General features: G+C 34.9%; 1 protein-coding gene and 1 pseudogene across 5 annotated transcripts in view; both read right to left on the bottom strand.

Annotated features, from left to right (window-relative positions):
- TBC1D32 (TBC1 domain family member 32) overlaps window positions 1-14,704 on the bottom strand; it is a 248,840-nt gene that overhangs the window by 133,265 nt on the left and 100,871 nt on the right. For all 5 annotated transcript variants that reach the window (XM_059177703.1, XM_059177706.1, XM_059177704.1 and 2 more), the window contains 2 exons: window positions 11,899-12,015; window positions 1,650-1,738 (listed from right to left, as the gene is read on the bottom strand). In XM_059177703.1, coding sequence (XP_059033686.1) covers window positions 1,650-1,738; window positions 11,899-12,015 — 206 coding nt within the window. The remainder of the gene's footprint in view (window positions 1-1,649; window positions 1,739-11,898; window positions 12,016-14,704) is intronic.
- Window positions 4,629-4,744, bottom strand: LOC131834888 (U4 spliceosomal RNA; annotated as a pseudogene).

Below are 14,704 nucleotides of genomic sequence, written 5' to 3'. Positions count from 1 at the left end.
AAAATAAAATACAAACTTTTCTTCAGAAAACTTCAGAAAAGTTTGGCCTTTCTCTCTCTCTTATTGCTGATACTGTAAACATAGCAAATTACTTGGTGGCATATTGAAGACTACTGGGGTACTGAAAGAATGAAGACAAAATTTACTTCCTAGTTAAACACAAAAATCATAAAAAGCAAGAAGATATAAAGAAACACATGAAGTAATACTGCTACTACATCTATTATGAGCATTTTTATAGTGCTTGCTACATGCCAGGCACTATCAATAAGTCCTAGTTTTTCTTACGCAATTCTCATAATAGTTCTATGAGGAAAATAATACAATTTTCTTCCATTTTACAGATGATAACTGAGATCCCAACTCACACAACTAATAGAGAGTAAGCAAGTCTTGACTCCAGAATCCATGTTGCTAATCTAACCACCATACTACACAACACTATTACACATACAGACAATGCCATGGCAAATTTTCTCCTGTTAGAACAGAATGACTCCATTTGGATACTGCACTACATTTGAAAAAAGCACATGCTATGTAAATTAATATATTTTATTCCCAGAGGTATTTTACTTCTTGGATGGCTTTTTACATGACTTAAAATCCCATGATTATTTTTTTAACAAAAATACTAGGGAAAAAACACTGTTCTTTATTAAAAAAAAAAAAAAAAAATCACTCACTATATCAGTTAAAAAGAAGCCAGAATCTATATTTTATAACTACAAAACTCAGAAATATACTTGCTATGCAGAAGTTCTACTGAGTAGATTTTTCCTAGTATTTTTCCTCATTGCTTCCTATATGATGTATCTGATGCTATATATGACAAGTTTAATGTGAAAATACATTTGAAATAGAGGACAAGCTATAGTTTTTCTACCTTCTTTGAATAAAAAGGTCCAAAAATGAAACTCAGCTATTAAAGATAAAAAAAATTTTTTTTTAAAGTTTAAGATCTATAATATATACTACCATCACCAGAGATTCTAATTTTAGAAAAGTGACTGCTTTATCTCTTAGGTAGAGCATTCTCACTGACGCCCCCCCTGTTGGCTGAAAAGGTTATTCCGCTAGTGGAAAGAAAAAAAAATCACAAACCTATGAAAATGGAAAATGGCTTTAATTCAGCTAGTTTTAAAAGTGGTAATTTATAGGTAGGAAAACAAATTATAGGTCTATATATGACGAAAAAGTTTTAAAGATTGGAAAAACTGAGGTTAAGGAGTAATGATTAACATCAAGGAGCATAATTTGAGCCTCCAGACAGATCATGCATTTTCAGGCCTCTCTCGAGTCTCTATTACAGAAGGAGTCCCATCAAATATCAACACAGGGACGCCCCAGTTGACTCCTGAGTAAACTGAAGAGTCTGAAAAAAATGCCTGTTTTTAAAGAGGCATTTGTAATATAAATCAAACAAATGTGGAAGACATGGTACTAATATAGAACCTAAAGGTAGACAAAGCGATTATATAAAAACCTAATACCTATATTTATTTTGTCTACAAAGTTATCATTTACCTTTAAACATGCTTTAAAAATTAGCTCATTTTAAATACTTTTTGAAAGTACATAGAACATATGCTTATCCATTTCTGCGGTTAAGATAGAAAATGTACCTCAAATAAAATTTAGTGCCTTACCTTAGACCAAAGATGTGTGATTGTTCATAGTTGAATAAAGAACGAATCTTAGCTTCTGAATTCAAAATTATAAGTCTATCTATAATATCCTGAAAAAGAAAGACTTAGAGTGAGACTGTGGTTGACCGAAACCATTTAAAAAAAAAAAAAACCAACTCAAGAAAGATTAAGATCTATGGTTCTCAAACTTGGCTTTATATTTGATCACTTAAGGAGCAGTTAAAAAAAAAAATTACCAATGCCCAAGTCTCACCATTAGAGATTCTGAATTAATTGTTCTTGGTGTGTCTGAGCATCAAGATTTGTTAAAGTTTGTGAAACAAGTCATCTCATGTTTAGCCAAAGTGGAGAATCACTAATTTCTACCTCATTCTGGTACTGTGTGAGCAACTTATACAACCAGCTAAATACTGACCAAACTGTAAAAAAACAATGTAAACTACTTTGAAAAACAAATATGAAATCTACAAATGTGAAGCATGAACAGTGGATTTGAATAGTTTTATCTAGTAGCTGAAACTTGTTGACAGTCTCTGCTCATGTAAATCAGTGGTTTCCAACCCTGGTTGAACACTGGAATCACCTAGAGAACTTCAAAAAGAAAATTATATTTACATATACACATGACTAATGCCCAAGCTCTCTCTACCCCAGACCAATTTAGTCAATATCCTTGGGGGTGTGATTTTGACACTAATAACCTTTAAAAGATTCTCAAGTTGTTACAATGTGTAGCCAGGCTTAAAAATCATGATGCAAGTGCAGGGAGAACCTGAGGACCCAGGTGCCACCAGCCATCCCAAACCCTGACAATGTAACCCTACTATGCAATTCTGAGCACTCTCTAAAAGTCTTTCTTTTTAGAATGCCCCGTTTTGTGTAGATCTTTGGGTTTAGGCCTAAGAAAGTTATTCATAGATGTATACTTGTCTCTCTCATTGTTCATTTTCTTGACCAAGAAACTTGCTACACCCCAGGAGTTCTAATGAAGACATTTCTGTAAACAATAGGTAAAAAGGCAGGTTTTGCCAGGGAGTAAATATCTACAGAGGTCTACATGGATGATAGTACAAATGTCATATCATCAAATAAATAAGAAGCATGGAAATGACTTTACAAGGCTGAGGAAATAAGCTTTCAAAAAACATAAATCAAAACACAGTAAAAACTAGATTTTGTGCCAACTTGTATAATAAAAGTTTATACCTAACACTTAGGAATGCATGCATTTATTATTGTTATACAGATAGCCTGTAAAAATGTGTAAATACTAGCACAAAAGTTTATAATCAGCAAACATTATATATATAAACTGCCTAACATGAAGGATAAAAAGATTGCCATCTGAAAATCTGTCATTTTGTTTGCTTCTAGCTGGACACTCCTCTCTCAAACTTTATGATAGAACCTGAACTAAGTAATTCATTCATATTCCCAGCTTCACATTCAGATTCTCAATAATATATCCACTCTCTTCCTTCTCCTAATCTCTCCTTTGACAGTCCTGATTAGGCACAGTGACAGAGCCATGGAGCTCTCCTTGACTTGTCTAGGCACCTGATTACTATTAAGTAATCCCCATATATATGGAGAAACTTGTTTGCCAGGTGTTTCTTCAAACAGGTAGATATTTTTACTGCTAAAAATAATTTAAGAAATTATCACTGTTTTATCATCATCTTCACAGATTAATCTAGAATTATGTATCACTGTCCTTCTCTTATCTGAGAGAAGAGCATCTGCCCATCAGTTCTATGACCGTAGCTTTTGGAAGGATTACTCTGGACTTCTCTTCATTAGTAGGATACTACTAGTATAGGTGACTGAAATTTGTCCAACTATCTGGATACTAAGCTCAGACTCTGACAGAGAGTGACACTTTGGAACTCTATAAAGTTCTAGTTCCAAATGCTGAGTACTAGATATTTTAAAAATAAAAGAGGTAGAAAATATATTACCAGCAAGCTAATAGAAGAGTAGATTGCAGTGATCTATCAATGATAATGCATTTTCAGAGAACAAATGTTACGGTAAATAATTTGTTCTTTAAAGAGGATTACATTGATGGATCACCACTTAGGGAAGAAAATGAAACTCCTGGGAAGCCTGCCTTATGGAGAACTTCAGTTTCTAAGCACTGCAACATGTGTCAATAAGGCAATCAGTTTTTTAAATCAAGCAGCATCTTCCTAACAACGAAGAAGTGGCAAGTAAGGCCTGGGACTCAAAAAAACAAAAACAAGTCTGAAATTCTTTTTAAACGATACTGCCCAACTAGAAAATACACTGCGATCTAGTAGGCCAGAATGAAACCAAAACTAGGAAAACAAAGGAATATCCATTCACACAAATACATACATGCCTGAGTGCCTGCTGTTTACAAGTGTCCCAATGGACATGTGTGTGTTACCTCTTTTCACTTCAGAAAGGGATAAGTGCAAGGTAAGGGACAGATCAGTTATAATGCCAATACTCCTTCACCTGCACCACTAGGAGTGGCTTGTGACTGGTTAGCTCATGAACATCCTCAAACAAAACTCAACCTTTAAGGTTCTTCCTTGAGATTTTTCAAGTGAGAGGGCTCTTAATCTATTCTGGCTGCTATAACAGAGTACGATAGACTGGGTGGCTTATAAACAACAGAAATTTTATTTTTCTTTTTATTTTAATTTTTTTTTAGAGATTTTTATTTATTTATTTGACAGGGAGAGATCACAAGTAGGCAGAGAGGCAGGCAGAGAGAGAGCAGATGAAGCAGGCTCCCTGCCGAGCAGAGAGCTCGATGCAGGACTCGATCTCAGGACCCTGAGATCATGACCCAAGCCAAAGGCAGAGGCCCAACCCACTGAGCCACCCAGGTGCCCCAGAAATTTTATTTCTTACAGTTCTGGATGCTGAGAGGTCCAAAATCAAGGCAACAGATTTTGTGTCTGGCAAGGACCCACTTTCTAGTTTTTAGATAGTTATCTTTTCACTGTGCCCTCACACGGCAGAAGGGGTAAGAGATTTCTCTAGAGTCCATTTTTTTTTTCAATTATCCATAACCACACCTCGGATAAACCTCATTGGCTACGATATTGCCACTGTGCAAAACTGGAGTCTATAATGTTTTAAAGGTACTAATCACTTCGTGAAGGCCCACCCCCAATATCACATTGGGGATTAGGTTTCAACATATGTATTCTGGGGGTATTCAGTCTATAGGAGGGAAGGAGAGGAAAAGGCCACTCTCCTGTTTGGTAACCTAGTGAATTACACTGTGACCCCAACAAAAGATATGTCCACATCCTAATCTCCGGAACCTATGATTGTTACCCTATTTGGCAAAAGAGTGTTTGAACTAGGTAATTAAGAATTCTGAGATAAGATCATTCTGGATTAACCCAAGTGGGCCCTGACACTGTGACAGGTATCCTTAGAAGGGAAAGACAAAGGGAGATTTAAGACAGATGAGGGAGAAAATCTTGTGAAGATGGAGGGCAGAAACTGGAGTTATGTTAGCAAAAAGACATGAAATGCCTGGAACAACCAGAAGCTGAAGAATTCTCCCCTGGAGCCTTTAGAGGGAATGTGTCCCTATTAAAACCTTGATTTTAGACTTCTGGCCTCCCGAACTATAAGAGAATAAATTTCTGTTGTTGTCATCTACCCAGTTTGTGGCTATTTGTTATGACAGCCCTAGAAAACAACAACAAGGGGAAATGGTGAAGATGTCAGTATAAAGTAACAGGTAGTCCTGTGTACTCTCCTATAGAGAACACCATCTGGAGAAGAAAACACTAATGATAATTATATCAGGCAATTTTATAGCATTTATTATCTGCCAAACAGTGACTTGAACTTTTATATTTCATTTAATTCTTACAACAACCCTGGGAAAGGAACATTACTGGTCTCTTTTAACAGAAAATTAAAGTTCATCTTGTCTGAAGTCACACAGTTTCTAAAAGGCAGAAATGGGAATCTAATCCAGGCAGTCTGGCTTCAGAATACAAACTCTTAACCACTACACTATGCATAGCTTTCAATAAAGCCAAGATAGGCAGTAACAGGACAAGATGACACAGACAGACAGACAAATGTGAATCTACCGTCGAAGTTCTATTTCTACTTGTCCTCGTTTTTTGTTTTGTTCTTTGCTCTTGTGGCACAATGAAGTCCACAAATATTTAATTTAGCATGTACTGCACACCTACTGTGTGCCAGGCATTATGCTAAATACTGCAAACATATTCTCAGGGTTGAAAAAGAGCTTAAAGATTATGTGCTACAACCATCCAATACGTTTTTGGATCTGATCTGCAGTATCTCCACCAAGAAGAAACAAGATAAGGAACTCACAGAATCCCAAGGTAGCCTATCTCGCTTTTAGTCAGCTCTGACAATTAGCAAGTTCTCCCTTAGGTTAATTCACTGTTTATACTCCTTGGTTATGCAAAGAACATGGAATACTCTTGTCACCAGTACTGGGATCCAAATTTCCCAGTTACCTCCCACATCATGACTCTACACAAGCTGCAGATGTTTATTAGAGCCAATATATTTTCTAATGCAGGTCAATAAATATCCTCTTCTGCTGAAACTAATTCAAACTGAGTTTCTCCAATAACTAAAGAGGTCTTACCTAATACATCACTTATATAGCTACAAATTAAGTGAAAGGGGCTGGAGAACAATCAAAGATTTCATGTTTAAAAGACATATCAGAAATATTAGAAAACAGAATATTTTTTTTATTGACCTTTAACTTACTAAAGTGCAACTTGAGAGTTGTTTACAGGACCTAGAGTTTTTGTAGATACCTGATACGAAATCATGAGAAGTTAAGGTCTAACATCCCTAAAATATAAAGAATTCCTCAAAACTAAGAAAAAGAAAACAAATAGAAAATTATTAAAAATAAATTGAAACACCATTGAGAAGTCATCAATGGCCATTAAAGCATAAGAAAAAAATGTGCTATTCACAAGAAAAACACACATTAACACTTTCCTCAGGTCAGATATCTACACCTCTGATCACATAAACAACTTAATGAGACTGTTAGAAAACAGTAACTATTATACCTCATTGATGGGAAAGCAGAACGATTACTCCCTGTGGATAAAAATCTAGCGATATATACTAAAATTACATATGAATTTACCTTTCAACCCAGCAATCCCACTTCCAGAAATCTAGCTCAAATATACTATCTATAGTAGGCAGAATGTAAGAGGCCTCAAGATTCTCAGGCCTTAAACACTAGTGCATGTATTGCTATGAAGAGATTTTTGCGGAAGTCCTTAATTGATTTTAAAATAGGAGATTATCTGAGTGGCTCTGATATCACTGCAAGAGCCATTTAAAAGAAAAGAATTTTGGGGGGCTGCTCACAGAAGAGGAGATTCAAAGCATGAAAAGGATTTGATAGGAGAAAGGTTGTTCACAGTTGAAATGGAGGGGGCCACAGGACAAAGCCCCAGGAGCAACTCTTGGCTGACAGCCTCCAAAAAGCCAGGCACTTTAGTCCTACAACCTAAGAAACTGAATCCTGCCCAGAATTAATTTGGAAATGCAGTTTTCCCCAGGGCCTCCTGATAAACTTAGCCTACCCAACATCTTGATTTCGGCTTATAATACTCTGAGCAGAAAACCCAGGTACACAGTGCCAGACTTCTGATATACAAAACTGTGAGCTCATAAATGGGTGGTTTTAATTTGCTAAATTTGTAGCAAGTTGTTATACAACAGTAGAAAAAATATATAGGCAAACTGGTAAGTACAATAAATATAAACCAAACTATTAATTTGGCATAACTTATAATACCAAAAACCTTAAAGAATCCAGTGTCTACCAACAGATGACTGGTAAATAAAAACACAACACATCCACACAACAGTATACCATCCATTTGTAAAAAAGAGTTAAGGGCAGAGCTCTATATACTGGTGTGCGGTAATCTCAAAGACACAGAATTAAAAGAAAAATGCAGGGGCGCCTGGGTGGCTCAGTCAGTATGCCTTCAGCTCAGGTCCTGATCCCTGAGCCCTGAGATGCTGCCCACCTCATACCCTCTCTCTCTCAAACAAATAAAATATTTTTAAAAAATAAGAGAAAATGCAGAGACAGGACAGTGTTTAAAGCATACTATCTTTTGCTTAAGTCTGGAGGGAAAAAATATATATATACTTTTTAAAAGTGAAAGTTGTAAAGTAATATTTGAAGGATAAACCAAAAACTAACAAAAAGTGTTAGCTATAAGGGAATGTTATAAAAAAGAACTTTCTGCAATGACGGAAATACTATCCCTCTGTGTTATCCAACATAGTAGCCATTGCCCACCTATGGTTAATGGGCACTTGAAAACTTGAAATGTGGATAGTACTTAAAGGAAAGAAATTTTGAATTTTATTTTGTTGTCACTGATTTAAATTTAAATAACTACATGGAGCTAGCAGATATTATATTGAAGATCAAAACATACATACACAGAGAAAGGACAAAGGGAGATTAATATGCAAGCACATTCTGTGAATATACTTTGTGACATACTGGAGTCACTTTTTTTTTTAAGATTTTTATTTATTTCTCTGACAAAGAGAGATCACAAGTAGGCAGAGCAGCAGGCAGAGAGAGAGTGGGAAAGCAGCCTTCCTGCTGAGCAGAGAGCCCAATGCGGGGCTCAATTCCAGGACTCTGAAATCATGACCTGAGCCGAAGGCAGAGGCTTAACCCACTGAGCCATCCAGGCACCCCTGGAGTCACACATTTTAAAAGAACATTAATCATGTAATAATTGAAAAGACAAAATTAATACAAAAGGTAAAACAACCTCTCAATTTAGAACATTCTAAAATAAATCTATCAAGTTAGTGGCATAACCAGGCAGAATGAGATTTACTTACTTCCAGTAACTTTTTAAAACACAGTACTTTGACTGTAAATCACTAGTGGCATACATCCTAAGAACAAAACTAACTGAAATGAAATATCAATATGCACACATTAATCTTATTTTATTCTGAAACTATTATATGTACATTGTACAATAAAAGCAAGTGAGTAGTTTTGTTCATGTCATTAGTCACCAAGCTTTTCTGTGAAAGAGAAAAATACAAGAAAAAATACAATATAGGCTCATGATGAATTTCTCTTAAAAAAAAAAAATGCTCTCCTTAGCTGTCTACTGAAATGACTAGAAATGATGACAACCCTCAACAAGGAACATTTCTAGCATCTAGGTTATAATTTCTAAATAACAATTCCTAGTAAAAGAAACAATTCTTTGAAGATGGCGGATTCCAGGACCGAGCCAGAAAATGTATACAATGAGCCTGGAATACCTTACATGAGAAAGAAATATATCAAACAGAAATAATTACATGTGAAAAGGACTCCATAGCCAAGGAATACCTTGATTATGAAAAGTAGTAATGATTAATCACACTGGATTGAAACATATACATATACAAATTAGAAGCTCATACTGATAATAATAACAAAACATCACTTTTGGAGATTATTAGACCAATTCACTACTCTGAGGATTTATAAATAGTCAAGTATTTATTCTGCCATTTCTGAAAAAAAGTTTTTCAGTATTTCCATTATTAAGCAATTCCAGTCAAGGACAAAAAGAATGCCAGAACTAGAATCACCATTTCACATCTCCTAGTGAAACACTGAATAAATGCAACCCAGGACAAATAACCCAGTTTTTCCAATAAATCAATGGCATGGAAACAAAGAAAGAACTGTTTTAGAAAAAAGACATAAAAGACATAATAACTGAATGAAACGTATGGACCTTCTTTGGATCATGACTCGACCAACTATTAAAAAAAAAAAAAAAGACATCTTAAGAAAAAGGAAACTTCTATGTAGACCACATATTAGATAATGTTAAGGGATTATAGCTAATATTTCAGAAAGGATTAAAGCCACAGATATTCAAAATGAGGTAATTCAAACAAAAGCAAAAACAAAACCCAGGGGTCCTTATTAGTTAGAGATGCATACTAAATTTATACACTAAATTATTCAGATAAATTGACATTATGCCTAAAATATGCTTTAATAATTCTCCAGGAAAAAAAAAAATGCAGGAGTAAAGAGGAGGAAACTGTATAAGAGGAGTGAAATAGAGGGAAGAATACGGACAGAATGCTGATCAAAGCTAAAGTTTAGTGTTGGGTATATGGGAGTTCATTAGACCATTTTAAATGAAAGTTTGAAAGTATCCACAAAAGAAAGCCCAGCCATGAATTTGTGTAAATACATGTACAAACACATGCACACACACAGTTCCTCAGTTTAACTTCCTAGGGTTCCTGCCACAGGACTCCCAAAGAAAACAGAAAGATACTGAATTTATATTCTTTTGAATAAAGCCTAAGAAGGGCCAAAATCATCTAGGGCCTATCAAATGATTAATAAAACAATGAAGTTACTGAGAACCTACCAAGCTCAAAAGAAAGACAAAACAACTAGTGAGACATTTTTGGCCAAAGATAAAATATAGTTCCTCTCCTCATGGATTTTACAGTTCATTAGGAGAGAGAAATGCAAAAGTAATTATACAATAATGTGACCTATGAGATGACTTCACAGAAAGAGTAAAGCATGAAAAATGAGGAGATACTACTATCTAGCCAAAAGGCAAGGTTAGATAGCTTCCAGACACCAGAGAAAGGAAGAAACTTGTCTGATTACCCTGGAAGTCAGAGAGTAAAAGGTGAAAAGAGACCAAAAAAAAAAAAAAAAAAGGCTTTGAGAAACAAGGAGAAGCTGTCTGTCCTCATGCAAAGGAATGTGGCTACACGTGGAGGCAAAGAGAGATCAGCAAATATTTTATATAGAATTACTGCATCTGGTTTTCATTTCTAAAGGACCACTCTGAAAATTAATCATCATTAGGATAAATTATAGGTTGAACTGGGAAAAAAAGCAGTTCGGATCTCACTGACGTAATCTAGACAACAAATGACAGTCCGAGCTAAGATGTTTTTAATAGAAATTTAAAAAGTAAACAACATGTGGTTATTTGGGAGGCAAAAATCTATACATGGTGATTAACTGCATATATAGAAAGAGAAGTCAACAATGACTTCCAGGTTTCTAGCTCACTCAACTGTGTGGATGATGGAACTGTAGAAAAAAAAATTATATTCAGTTGTAGAAGTGGTAAGACTGAGATGCTCGTAAGTATTCCAGATGTCAATTATTTGGTATAAATCTGAGTACAGATTCAACAGTCAGGTGAGCATTATAGATCATAATTGTCAGTGTACAACTAAAACTGCACTATTGGAAGAGATCAATCTGGATGATAGGTGGCAGAGGAAGAGAAGTCCACAAATGCCAAGATGCAAGTAAGCACAAGGTAAAATTGAAACTCTTCAAAGAAAAGAGAATATAAATTAAAAATTCAACATTAGAAGTACCTATCTTTATATCTCATTCATAAAATTATCAAAAAATTTACAAAGCAGAGAAAGTTTAAAAAAAATTAAAATGTTTAAGATTAACAAGAATTAAAAGTATTCAAATGAGCAAAACTATAGAAAAAACAATTACATACAAGACAAAGTGACCAGAAAATAAGAATGGTTAACAGAATTTCAGTGTTAATTAAATAATTCTTTATGAATGCATAAATATACATTATCTTGTGAGTTTGATTCAGAATTAAATAATCCTTTATGAATGCATAAACACATATTTTGTATATTTAATTCATAAACTTACCAAAGATGAGGAACTAAATACCTCTAAATGATTAAAACAAGTTACCCATTTAGGAGTATGAATATGAAAAAAGTCTCAAATAAATATGTATATACTGCCCTCATGGGGCAGTAATATGTAGTTCATTAAAATACAAGCAGAAAATACATTGGACTGCTTGTATATAGTTTAATCCTAATTATTCTAGCCAATGAAGAAGCAACACTGGTGTGACTAATAAACCACCTAAAAGTCATTCATGTACATATTTCTGCTTATGCCAGGTTTCTTTCCTGATTGGGAAGCATTAACTTTGTATTCCAAGAGGTGTTGTAACTTTAAGGTGACCTGGATCAAAAATTCCATGCACAGATAATTCGGAGCTGATATTCCATGGGTAAATAAATCAAATCAGCTTTTAAACACCATTAAATAACGTTCCTTTTTTCCTGTCAAACTGCACTGTACTATAAATCTCAAGTAAAGGTAAAGTAAAGTAAAGGTAAAGTAAAAGGTAAAGATATTAAAAAAATGACTTACAATAACACATGTTGGGACTTCACGAAGAGAATATTCTGCTTTATTAGGAAGATCCTGATTGCCTACCAGCTCATAAACAGCAGGATAAGGTAACAAGTTCACCAATCCTAAAAAAGACTAGGCAGGGAAGAAAGAAAACACTGTCATTTAAATGGTGCATTTTTTCAACCACATCCATAGTATAGCTTTATAGGAGTACGACTATGAGGACTAATTTTTTAAATAAGCCTAATTAATCCACATAAATGTGAAATATATACCTGCTAAGTACCAAAAAGCCATCATCAGCAATATGTGCTCACAATGCATTAACAATTGTAACAGAATATATAGGAGTTTGTTTTAAAATATCTTGTATCTCCTGAAAAGTTTGGTTTTGAGGGGGAAAAAAATGAAATGACCCATCCTTCTATTATTTGCATTATTATAATTGATGCATAAGAAATACAAGAGAGTAACACTGTGGGGCTCTGGAGCAAGATAATAAATTCTAAATATTCTTGCACTCAGGCCACAAGGCTTTCTTTATCCTTTAACTACATTCACTGGAAATCCAACTAACCTAAACATTATAGTTAATTTAAATTTTTTAAAGATTTTATTTATTTGACAGAAAGAGACACAGCGAGAGAGGGAACACAAGCAGGAGGAGTGGGAGAGGGAAAGCCAGGGTTCCTATAGAGCAGGGAGCCCGATGTCGGGCTTGGGGTTGGATCGCAGGATTCTAGAAGCCGCTTAATGAATGAGCCACTCAGGCACCCCTATAGTTCATTTTTTTAAATAAAGATTTTATTTATTTATTTGACAGAGAGAGAACACAAGTAGGCAGAGCAGCAGGCAGAAGAAGGGGGAGGAGAAGCAGGCTCTCCACAGAACAGGGAGCTGAATGATGGACAGGATTCTAGGTCCTTGGGATCATGACCTATGCCAAAGGCAGCCTCTTAACCAACTATAGTTAATTTTTAAAAGCCCTGGCTTTTCCTATCAAAACCAGCTCATTTTCTGGTGTAACCTTAACAAGTTAATCTCTCCATGAAGTTTTAAGCTCTTACTCTCATTTCACTTTACTAAAAGCAACCTGAATATTTTTCTCAGGCACAGTTCATTCTTTGGATCCCATACACAAAAGCATGCAGTGGTTGCCCATCACAAGAAGCTTAACTTAGTATGACTTTCAGGCACTTTACTAATTGACACCTTTCTCAGCTTCATGGTGTCAAAAGCCTTATTTTCCATTATTCCTCAGCAGGAAGTCACTACTTCAGTCAATTGAATGCCTGCGGTCTCCTTCAAATAAATGACTTCCACATATGCAAACCATTTTATCCTAACAATATATTCCTCAAGCCCTCCCACTTACTCATTATCCCACTTCATAAGTTTGCCACATTTTTTCTAGAAGGCTTTCTAATGAGCTCTATTCACCTCTAGAAACCCTGTATCCTGCCAATTCTTGTATGTTTCATTTGTATTGTATTAACTGTATTTGTTTGTAACTATAGTATTAAGTTTTCTGCCTGCCATTTTAAAAGTTCTTCACTGGATTCAGAAAATTTGAGAATCAAGTTAAGAATTTTCACTATAATCAGAACATGAGAAAATTTAAAAGAAGTTAGTTCGATCTCTCACATAATAGATGAAAAAACTTAAGGACCAGAGAAGTTAAGCGACTTGGCCAAAAACACGCAATCAGATAGCTGGTACCAGAACTAATCAATATTTTCTTACTTTCAGGCTAGGTTACTCATTCCAGATCCCAGCATAATCGAACGCTATTTAACAAGACACCTATGCTACACAGTCTTTGTTTGAGGTCTTGGAAGGTTCAGTTCATCTTGCCCCCACCTCCACCCCTATTATGCCAAATGAAATATTCCATAACAAATAACAGTGGTTATAGTAAATATATTTAACACAGTGGGTCTTAACAAACATTGCTGTAGAAAAATGAACTCTTTAAAAGCTTCCTTTTCTTCCCATGAATATTCCACAAAATGAAGATGGAATTTCAAAGTATTTCTAAGGAAATAATCTATATACTACTGACTAAAACCTAGTATCATTTGCATAGCAATAAAGTTATCATAAAGTAGAATAACTAAATTTAATAACCTAGTTACCACTTACTGAATGCTTATGTAAAGAACACTATGCAAAAACTGTTCACTATAGAGAAAAACAAAAAGTGGTAGCAAGAAAAGGATGTTTAAGGAATGTGTCAATTAATTATACATAAAATGAACTGCAGGGAAACTACAAAGTTCATGGCCACCTAGGAAAAATTCACTAATCATCAAGGTGTTTACCACAAAAATGATTAAGATAGATTCCATATTTGTATTATTCATCTAGTTTATGAAAAAATAAGTTAAAAAAAACAGAAAATGCCTTAAACATGGAAATATTTTAAAATGTTAATATTAGCCCAATATTTAGAGTTATAAATGTCTTATTTAAAATATCCTTCCCACTGACTGTTGCCATGACAGATTACAGGAAACTTAATAAATGTTTATCTTAACATCTGACACTGTCCATCAAGATATATGGTCTTTAGGGGCGCCTGGGTGGCTCAGAGGGTTAAAGCCTCTGCCTTTGGCTTGGGTTGTGACCCCAGGGTCCTGGGATCGAGCTTACATCAGGCTCTCTGCTCAGCAGGGAACCTGCTTTCCCCTCTCTCTCTCTCTGCCTGCCTTTCTACCTACTTATGATCTTTGTCTATCAAATAAATAAATAAAATCTTTAAAAAAAAAAGGTATATGGTCTTTACAAATCACATATCAATACTATACTGAGAGTTTTTGTA

Source organism: Mustela lutreola, chromosome 6 (assembly GCF_030435805.1).
Source record: "Mustela lutreola isolate mMusLut2 chromosome 6, mMusLut2.pri, whole genome shotgun sequence".
Classification (NCBI taxonomy): domain Eukaryota; kingdom Metazoa; phylum Chordata; class Mammalia; order Carnivora; family Mustelidae; genus Mustela; species Mustela lutreola.
The sequence above is the reverse complement of the archived record's forward strand: the minus strand, read 5'-3'. Positions and strand labels throughout refer to the sequence as shown.